The sequence below is a fragment of the Anoplopoma fimbria genome, chromosome 1, assembly GCF_027596085.1.
Source record: "Anoplopoma fimbria isolate UVic2021 breed Golden Eagle Sablefish chromosome 1, Afim_UVic_2022, whole genome shotgun sequence".
NCBI lineage: Eukaryota > Metazoa > Chordata > Actinopteri > Perciformes > Anoplopomatidae > Anoplopoma > Anoplopoma fimbria.
The window spans coordinates 366778-377933 of NC_072449.1; the positions used below are offsets into that span (position 1 = coordinate 366778).

Below are 11156 nucleotides of genomic sequence, written 5' to 3' on the forward strand. Positions count from 1 at the left end.
CAAAAGACCTCAACAGCTTCAGGCCAGTGGCGCTAACATCCCACCTGCTGGACGGGCTGGTTCTACGCCCACTGGTGAGCTCATCTATGGCCCCCTTCAGGTCGCCTACCAACCTGGCATCGGGGTGGATGACGCCTTCATGTACCTGCTACACGGGTGGATAAGGCCTTCATGTACCTGCTACACGGGTGGATGACGCCTTCATGTACCTGCTACACGGGTGGATAAGGCCTTCATGTACCTGCTACACGGGTGGATGACGCCTTCATGTACCTGCTACACGGGTGGATAAGGCCTTCATGTACCTGCTACACGGGTGGATGACGCCTTCATGTACCTGCTACACGGGTGGATGACGCCTTCATGTACCTGCTACACGGGTGGATGAGGCCTTCATGTACCTGCTACACGGGGGGATGAGGCCTTCATGTACCTGCTACACGGGGGGATGAGGCCTTCATGTACCTGCTACACGGGGGGATGAGGCCTTCATGTACCTGCTACACGGGTGGATGAGGCCTTCATGTACCGGATGGCGTCATGGTATCAATATTACTCACATTTCTATTCAATTCAATTCAGTTTATTTTGTATAGCCCAAAATTACAAATTTGCCTCAGAGGGCTTTACAATCTGTACACATGCGACATCCTCTGTCCTTACACCCTCACATCCTCTGTCCTTACACCCTCACATCCTCTGTCCTAGACCCTCACATCCTCTGTCCTTACACCCTCACCTCCTCTGTCCTTACACCCTCACCTCCTCTGTCCTTACACCCTCACCTCCTCTGTCCTAGACCCTCACATCCTCTGTCCTTACACCCTCACATCCTCTGTCCTTACACCCTCACCTCCTCTGTCCTTACACCCTCACCTCCTCTGTCCTTAGACCCTCACCTCCTCTATCCTTAGACCCTCACATCCTCTGTCCTTACACCCTCACCTCCTCTGTCCTTACACCCTCACCTCCTCTGTCCTTACACCCTCACCTCCTCTGTCCTTAGACCCTCACCTCCTCTATCCTTAGACCCTCACATCCTCTGTCCTTAGACCCTCACATCCTCTGTCCTTACACCCTCACATCCTCTGTCCTTACACCCTCACATCCTCTGTCCTTAGACCCTCACCTCCTCTATCCTTAGACCCTCACATCCTCTGTCCTTACACCCTCACCTCCTCTGTCCTTACACCCTCACCTCCTCTGTCCTTACACCCTCACCTCCTCTGTCCTTAGACCCTCACCTCCTCTATCCTTAGACCCTCACATTCTCTGTCCTTAGACCCTCACATCCTCTGTCCTTACACCCTCACATCCTCTGTCCTTACACCCTCACCTCCTCTGTCCTTACACCCTCACCTCCTCTGTCCTTAGACCCTCACCTCCTCTATCCTTAGACCCTCACATCCTCTGTCCTTACACCCTCACCTCCTCTGTCCTTACACCCTCACCTCCTCTGTCCTTACACCCTCACCTCCTCTGTCCTTAGACCCTCACCTCCTCTATCCTTAGACCCTCACATCCTCTGTCCTTAGACCCTCACATCCTCTGTCCTTACACCCTCACATCCTCTGTCCTTACACCCTCACCTCCTCTGTCCTTACACCCTCACATCCTCTGTCCTTACACCCTCACATCGGCTCAGGAAAAACTCACCTAAAAAAACCTTTGGGAGAGCGACAGAGGAGGGATCCTTCTCCAGGATGGACAGAATGCAATAGATGTCATGTGTACAGAATGAACAACATAACAGAGATACAACACATTCAATGTATATGACATAAATGATTCATATAATAAGAGTAGTAAGCAGAGTTACGAAGGAAAAAATGAAGACTACTTATAATAAAAGCAACAATTACTAGAAGAATTAAAATAATGATATAGGGACTACTAATAGTAATGTGACTAATAATTATAATGGTGGTAGCAGTGGGTGTCAGCCGGGTCACGGCAGGAGGCACGTCCAGGGACCACGACGATTCATGGAAACCTGCGAGGCGAGAAAGCACAAAGGCTCCAGGGTAGAAGCAAAGCCAATAAACTATTACAATAACCTGTAATAGTACAGGGAATAATAATAGTAATGTGACTAATAATTATAATAATAGTGGTAGTACATTACATTACATTACAGTCATGTAGCAGACGCTTTTATCCAAAGCGACTTACAGGAAGTGTATTCAACATAGGTATTCAAGAGAACTACTAGTCACCAGAAGTCATAAGTGCATCTCCTTTCTTAAACAAGCATCTTAAAGCATAAACCAGAGCAAAAGTATAGTGCAGAGGCAAATTACTACGAAAACAATAATTGCAACAGACTAATACGAATATAATAAGTGCTACAAACTACTACGAATAGGATAAGTGCAGTAAACAAATACAAATTCAATAAGTGCAGCGAACTGATACGAATACAGTGAGTGCAACAGCTAATACGAATGCAATAAGTGCTACAAGGAAGGCTCAGGGTAGTACTTCTTGAAGAGGTGAGTTTTCAGCCTGCGCCTAAAGATGGGCAGCGACTCTGCTGTCCTGACGTCAGTGGGGAGTTCATTCCACCACTGAGGAGCCAGGACAGAAAGAAGCTGTGACCGGGTGGATCGGCCGCAGGGACCTCTGAGCAACGGGGCAACCAATCGCCCCGAGGCAGCAGAGCGAAGTGGTCGGGCGGGGGTGTAGGGCTTGACCAAGGCCTGGAGATAGGAAGGAGTTGGTGTCAGCAGGGCCACAGCAGGACGCACGACCAAAGTCCAGGTACAGCCAAGATTTATGGAAACCTGCGAAGCGAGAAAGCACAAAGACTCCGGGTGAGAAGCAAAGTCAGTAACGTGCATAAATGGGAAATTAATACATAAAGATGGAGGGAGGGAGGAGCTCAGTGTAGTCCCCGGCAGTCTAGGCCTATAGCAGCATATCTAGGGGCTGGACCAAGGTAAACCTGAACCAGCCCCAACTATAAACCTGAACCAGTCCTAACTATAAACCTGATGCAGTCTTAACTATAAACCTGAACCAGTCCTAACTATAGACCTGAACCAGTCCTAACTATAAACCTGAACCAGTCCTAACTATAAACCTGAACCAGCCCTAACTATAAGCGCTATCAGAAAGGAAGGTCTTAAGCCTGCTCTTAAAAGTGGTGAGTGTGTCTGCCCCCCGGACTGAAACTGGAACCTGGTTCCACAGAAGAGGAGCCTGATAACTGAAGGCTCTGGTTCCTGGTCTACTTTTATATACTCTAGGAACCACAAGTAACCCTGCATTGATGGAGCGCAGCTCTCTAGTTGGGTAATATGGAACTATAAGTTCCTTAAGATAAGACGGTGCCTGGCCAGTTAGAGCTTTGTAGGTGAGGAGAAGGATTTTAAATTCTATTCTTGATTTAACAGGGAGCCAGTGCAGAGAAGCTAATACTGGAGTAATATGATCTCTTTTCTTAGTTTCTGTTAGAACACGTGCTGCAGCATTCTGGATCAACTGTAAAGATCTAAGAGACCTATTAGAGCAGCCTGATAATAAGGAGTTACAGTAATCTAGTCTAGAGGTAACAAATGCATGAACTCTGCTTTGAGACAGGAAGTCACTGATTTAATGTTACGTAAATGAAAAAAGGCTGTCCTTGAGATCTGTTTTATATAAGAGTTAAAAGACAGATCCTGATCTAAGATAACTCCAAGGTTCTTAACGGTAGTGCTGGATAACAGAGCAATGCCATCTAGAGAAACTATATCGTTAGATAATTGATTTCTAGTAGAATAACTTCAGTTTAGTCTGAGTTTAACATCAAGAAGTTACAGGTCATCCAGGTTTTTATGTCCTTAAGACATGATTTAAGTTTAGAGAACTGGTTGGTTTCGTCTGGTTTAATCGAGAGATGTAACTGGGTATCATCTGCATAACAATGAAAGTTTATTGAGTGTTTTCTGATAATATTCCCTAAAGGAAGCATATATAAGGTGAATAAAATTGGTCCAAGAACAGAACCTTGTGGAACTCCACAAGGGCCACTTCCTGGCATGTGCACAGCATGTGCATGTTTTTAATTAAGATGTCCACACCAAGTCATGTGACTGGAGGGACTTTGATCAGCGATAACTAACAGACTGAATAAATAATAAAGAAGAATCGTGTGTTTGATGATCTCAGTTCTTCTTCACACAGAACTAAACACACTGAAACTGATTCATAGATCATCTTCATAGAGCTACTTTAGAGGGACTGAACCCAGAAGGACTGCTTGTTATTTAGTTGTTAGATATTATTATATCTTCCTTATATTTAATATTTCCTCATTGGGTGACAATCAAGACTTGACCATGTATTTAATATTCATAACATACTGTTGGACGCTGATACTTCAGTTTGAGTGACGCTGCCGTCTGCAGGTCGGCTTTGAGGAAGTTTGATCTCTGAGGTGTCTGTGGTTCCTCTGTGGTCATGTGACCCCAGAGGATCCTGATGTTGACATCTGCCCTCGTGGATCAGAATCATGATGGTTCACACGGTATTCTTCCTCCCTCCTCGTTCTGTTGCGGCTGATAACGTGTCCTTCCTAGGGCAGGAAGCATGTTGGTGGTATTTATGAGTCATTCTGACATCGGTTATCTGCTGATATTTATTTAAATGATGATCAAATATTTAATTATCTGACGCGTTGAATTAACTGTAGATACTAAATCTGACACATTTTATTTTTTAGGAGCTACTTGATCTGAATATTGATCCATTCAAACTTCCAACGACTGGACCAAGAGTCAGAGCTGAATACAGATCAGTTAAACTCAGCTGAGGGTGTCAGTACTGGATGACGGGTCAAACAGGAACAGGTTCCCATGAGCCTTTGCAGGTTGACTCACGGTTCCCACAGATGAGCTAAAATAAGACGACTGAACGGAAACTGAGAAAAGATGAAGTGGACTCAGAATCCAGAGCTTGTTGTCTTAACTGGATGTAAAGGTTTCCTCAGAGAATAAGACAGTTTTCTGTCCTGAACTTCTGTAACTGAACTGAGATCTGTTCAAAGAACTCAAGTCCACATTAAGACGAGCCTTTCCAACGAACCAGACGGGCCGATGGGACAACGAAATGCTGTCAAAGCCCAATGCTCAGAACAATTAGGAAGTTCTGCATTGTTCCGAAACACCGAAGCATCGCGACTTCTCCTCAGGTCCATGTTCTTCTTTAATAATCTTGAGTTTACTGTTTACTGTATGTGACCTTCATTCTTAAAATAAATGGTCCTAAAGATGAGACAGGCTCAGGCTGCTTCATGTTTCCATATATGGCAGTGGGCGTGTCCTCATGGGGCTGAGTCAGCAGTTAAAAGAATAAATGTATTTTTGTTTCTAGACTGAATGTGAACGACGTCGTCCGTCTGATCACAGCAGCAGATCTTCAGGGTGAGTTTTATTATCACATTAATTCATAAATCATGTGACATTTTAACATTAATTCATAAATCATGTGACATTTTAACATTAATTCATAAATCATGTGACATTTCAACATTATTATCAGCAGCAATACATTTTAATTACTGGGTTCATTTATATGAATTTAAAGCATTTAGTTTGCTCCAATGTGATGATCATGTTGTGTCTGCTGGAACATTAATAATTAATTAATTAATAAGGGGTAGGGTTAGACCCGTGTTGTACCGTCGATGTTCATAATCATCATTTAATAACTGCTGTTATTAAAGGTGGTAAAAAAATATGTTTGAGCTTTAAAATAAAAAACTTTTAATTATCGGTCAGTTGAGAAAGTAACCATTCAGATTCCCAATTATCACCAGTTTAAACCATCCATCCATCTTCCATAACCGCTTATCCAGTTAAGGGTCGCGGGGGTGCTGGAGCCGATCCCAGCTGTCAATGGGTGAAGGCAGGGTTCACCTGGACAGGTCTCCAGTCTGTCGCAGGGCTGACATATATAGACAGACAACCACTCACGCTCACATTCACACCTACGGGCAATTTCAGAGTCATCAATTAACCTAAGCAGCATGTCTTTGGACTGTGGGAGGAAGCCGGAGAACCCGGAGAGAACCCACGCTGACACAGGGAGAACATGCAAACTCCACACAGAAGGTTGTCCAGCCCGGGAATTGAACCCGGGCCCCTCTTGCTGTGAGGCGACAGTGCTAACCACTACACCACCGTGCAGCCCCTCAGTTTAAACCAAATAATATCTATTTATAGATTTAAACATGAGGGATTCAAAATAGTCTAGGATACAGCTCACCTGTAAGTTTAAGAACCTTCATTTTTTACTCAAACTTAACTGAAGAACGAATACAAATGTGTTATAACTGGTGAATAAAGGGCGTTATGAGGTGAATAGATAAGTATTGATTATCACATTGATTATTGTTTACCAAGAGCGTCAGCGTTAGCCGTTAACACTCTGCTGACCTCCGACCTCCGACAGATGTGTGTGTCCAGGTGTCTGCACTGTGTCGCCGTCTCTCTGGTTGCCATGGCGATCGTCTGCATGCTGTCCAACATCCTGCTGCTGCTTCCTGAACTAAAGATCCACTTCCTGTTGGAGGGTCATGTGACCCGAGAGGCCACCTGGGCCACGGGCTTGTGGGGATCCGGCCTCCTGGTGTGTGTGTGTGTGTGTGTATGTGAGTGTGTTTGTGTGGGTTGAGAAGTTGTCTCAACGTTCCTGTAGAAGTTGTCTCAACGTTCCTGTAGAAGTTGTCTCAACGTTCCTGTAGAAGTTGTCTCTATGTGACTGTAGAAGTTGTCTCAACGTTCCTGTAGAAGTTGTCTCAACGTTCCTGTAGAAGTTGTCTCAACGTTCCTGTAGAAGTTGTCTCAACGTTCCTGTAGAAGTTGTCTCAACGTGACTGTAGAAGTTGTCTCAACGTTCCGGTAGAAGTTGTCTCAACGTTCCTGTAGAAGTTGTCTCAATGTGACTGTAGAAGTTGTCTCAACGTGACTGTAGAAGTTGTCTCAACGTTCCGGTAGAAGTTGTTTCAACATTCCGGTAGAAGTTGTCTCAACGTTCCTGTAGAAGTTGTCTCTACGTGACTGTAGAAGTTGTCTCAACGTGACTGTAGAAGTTGTCTCAACGTTCCGGTAGAAGTTGTCTCAACGTTCCTGTAGAAGTTGTCTCAACGTGACTGTAGAAGTTGTCTCAACGTTCCTGTAGAAGTTGTCTCAACGTGACTGTAGAAGTTGTCTCAACGTTCCGACTCAACGTTCCTGTAGAAGTTGTCTCAACGTGACTGTAGAAGTTGTCTCAACGTTCCTGTAGAAGTTGTCTCAACGTTCCTGTAGAAGTTGTCTCAACGTTGTCTCAACGTGAAGTTGTAGAAGTTGTCTCAACGTTCCTGTAGAAGTTGTCTCAACGTGACTGTAGAAGTTGTCTCAACGTGACTGTAGAAGTTGTCTCAACGTGACTGTAGAAGTTGTCTCAACGTGACTGTAGAAGTTGTCTCAACGTTCCTGTAGAAGTTGTCTCAACGTGACTGTAGAAGTTGTCTCAACGTTCCTGTAGAAGTTGTCTCAACGTGACTGTAGAAGTTGTCTCAACGTTCCTGTAGAAGTTGTCTCAACGTGACTGTAGAAGTTGTCTCAACGTGACTGTAGAAGTTGTCTCAACGTTCCTGTAGAAGTTGTCTCTATGTGACTGTAGAAGTTGTCTCAACGTGACTGTAGAAGTTGTCTCAAGAAGTTGTTTCAACATTCCGTAGAAGTTGTCTCAACGTAGAAGTCTCTGTGACTGTAAAGTTGTCTCAACGTGACTGTAGAAGTTGTCTCAACGTTCCTGTAGAAGTTGTCTCAACGTTCCTGTAGAAGTTGTCTCAACGTGACTGTAGAAGTTGTCTCAACGTGACTGTAGAAGTTGTCTCAACGTGACTGTAGAAGTTGTCTCAACGTGACTGTAGAAGTTGTCTCAACGTTCCTGTAGAAGTTGTCTCAACGTGACTGTAGACGTTGTCTCAATGTGACTGTAGAAGTTGTCTCAAAGTTGTCTCAACGTGACTGTAGAAGTTGTCTCAACGTGACTGTAGAAGTTGTCTCAACGTGACTGTAGAAGTTGTCTCAACGTTCCTGTAGAAGTTGTCTCAACGTGACTGTAGACGTTGTCTCAACGTGACTGTAGAAGTTGTCTCAACGTGACTGTAGAAGTTGTCTCAACGTTCCTGTAGAAGTTGTCTCAACGTTCCTGTACTGTCTCAACGTGACTGTAGAAGTTGTCTCAACGTGACTGTAGAAGTTGTCTCAACGTGACTGTAGAAGTTGTCTCAACGTGACTGTAGAAGTTGTCTCAACGTGACTGTAGAAGTTGTCTCAACGTGACTGTAGAAGTTGTCTCAAACGTGACTGTAGAAGTTGTCACAACGTGACTGTAGAAGTTGTCTCAACGTGACTGTAGAAGTTGTCTCAACGTGACTGTAGAAGTTGTCTCAACGTGACTGTAGAAGTTGTCTCAACGTCTCAACGTGACTGTAGAAGTTGTCTCAACGTGACTGTAGAAGTTGTCACAACGTGACTGTAGAAGTTGTCTCAACGTGACTGTAGAAGTTGTCTCAACGTGACTGTAGACGTTGTCTCAATGTGACTGTAGAAGTTGTCTCAATGTAACTGTAGAAGTTGTCTCAACGTTCCTGTAGAAGTTGTCTCAACGTTCCTGTAGAAGTTGTCTCTACGTGACTGTAGAAGTTGTCACAACGTGACTGTAGACGTTGTCTCAACGTGACTGTAGAAGTTGTCTCAACGTGACTGTAGAAGTTGTCTCAACGTGACTGTAGAAGTTGTCTCAACGTGACTGTAGACGTTGTCTCAATGTGACTGTAGAAGTTGTCTCAATGTAACTGTAGAAGTTGTCTCTACGTGACTGTAGAAGTTGTCTCAAAAGAAACGTTCTGTTTCAGAATATAAGGAAACTAACCACCACTAAAGTAAAATTATTATTAACATGAATATTCATGTAATCATAACTGGTGTTTCTCTGGTTTCAGGTTCTGTTTGGAGCTCGAGCGTTTGTGCGGAGCAGCAAAACCAGAGGCTGCTGTGCTTTCAGACGTCGGGTGAGCTGGCAGATGTTTTTCTGATTAATGACGACACGAAAACGTTTTGGGGTTTATTTTGCAATAAATTGAAAAATGTTAAAGCTATTAAAAAAAAGGTATATTTAAAGGATGTACTGATGATCATAACAAGCAATGCCTGAGAAGACAAGTTCTAAGGAAAACCTCACCCTAAAGGAGAATTGGTTTGTTTTGAGTCAGGCTGGATTTATGTTTCACGACAGAGGTTGTTTTTTAGGAGGAAGCATGTCTCTCTGTTTCCAGATGTTGTGTCAGGTGGTCTACTCCTGTGTGTGTCTGCTGGCTGCTGGGTTTTGCTGTCTGGTCAGTGCCACTGGTCTCTCTCAGGGTCCCCTTTGTCTGTACAACACCACCTCCACTCCGACCTGGGGGTCCCACTGCAACCACAGCCAGACAGGTGAGAGACACACACACACACACACACACACACACACACACACACACACACACACACACACACACACACACACACACACACACACACACACACACACACACACACACACACACACGTTAACCAAGATCAAAGTGGACCCATACACTGACTCTGTAACTCTGACTCTGACTCTAACTCCAACTCTAAATGTAACTCTGACTCTGACTCTGACTCTGACTCTAAATGTAACTCTGACTCTGTCTCTAACTCTGACTCTAAATGTAACTCTGACTCTGACTCTGTCTCTGACTCTGAATCTGACTCTAAATCTGACTCTGTCTCTGACTCTGACTCTAAATGTAACTCTGACTCTGACTCTGTCTCTGACTCTGACTCTGACTCTAAATGTAACTCTGACTCTGACTCTGACTCTAAATGTAACTCTGACTCTGACTCTGACTCTGTCTCTAACTCTGACTGTAACTGTAACTGAAACCCTGACTCTGACTCTCTTTGTCTCAGTCATGCAAGCTATCTGTACAACAGGACTCTGTGGTCTGGAGTTTGTCTGGAGCCCAGAGGAGTGGTTCTGTGGAATCTGGTTCTGTTCAGTGTGATGGGGGGGGCCAGCGGACTGCAGACGGTCCTCTGTGGAGCCAACATCCTCAACACTCTGCTGGGACTCATCCTGGGACAGGGTCTCTGCCACAACAAGGTCTGTGTATGGTCTCATATCATCTCATAATGTCTCATACTGTCTCGTACTGTCTCATATTGTCTCGTACTGTCTCAGATTGTCTCATATTGTCTCATATTGTTCATAATGTCTCATACTGTCTCATATTGTCTCATACTATCTCATATTGTCTCATATTGTCTCATATTGTCTCATACTGTCTCAAACGGACCAATTTCAGTTCTAAACTTAAGAGTGTGTGTGGTGTGTGTGTTACAGGTGAGCCCAGTTTCAGTTTGACAGGCCATCATGGATCTTGAATCACCGGCTGAGAATTTCTTCATGATGTAAAGTTATGAAAACTTTTATTTTGGCGAGATCCTGTTATTATTTTCAGGTCCAAGCTGTTAAAAAGGAAAACACTGATGCACTTTAGATGAACAATTACTTAAAGATAATTAATTTAAACACAACTCAAGCTTGTTTCTGCAAAAATAATAGTTATTGTTTTATTTTAAAATGAATGTTCAAGTCGTTTATTAACATTTGTATTCATCATTTTTTAATCTTTAATTATTTTAGATTTTTTAGTTTTTAAAATGAACACAGTTGATTTATTTTATGCATGTCTTTTAATAAATATACATTTTTACATTTCTTATTTGATTCTGTAATCAACAAAATATTGTTTAAATTATTCTGTATTTTTAATTAAATTAATTTTAATAAATAGCTTTATTAGGGCCAAAAAGTTGGGTTTTAATATGACGTGTGTTTGGTCTTTAAACTTTTATGTGAGTTAGTTAGTTATTGAAGTTCGTTTAGTATTTGAAGATGATAATAAATGGATCTTTATTAGAAAAATCTGGGAAAAAAAATCAGAATTACGTTTTTCACAAGACAATCACAAGAGACGTTTCATTTTGTCACCTGATCTGATCAATTCATCGTCTGATCAGTTCATCGTCTGATCAATTCATCGTCTGATCAATTCATCGTCTGATCAATTCAGTGTCTGATCAATAAGTTGGGAC

General features: G+C 43.2%; 1 protein-coding gene across 1 annotated transcript; it reads left to right on the top strand.

Annotated features, from left to right (window-relative positions):
- The first annotated feature begins 6435 nt into the window (after positions 1–6435).
- On the top strand, positions 6436–10539 carry LOC129089175 (transmembrane 4 L6 family member 5). Its single transcript, XM_054596559.1, is given in 6 exon segments — positions 6436–6612; positions 8981–9049; positions 9314–9440; positions 9443–9467; positions 9969–10161; positions 10402–10539. Coding segments are annotated over 6 exon segments (612 nt in total). The 3' UTR covers positions 10423–10539.
- The last annotated feature ends 617 nt before the right edge of the window (positions 10540–11156 follow it).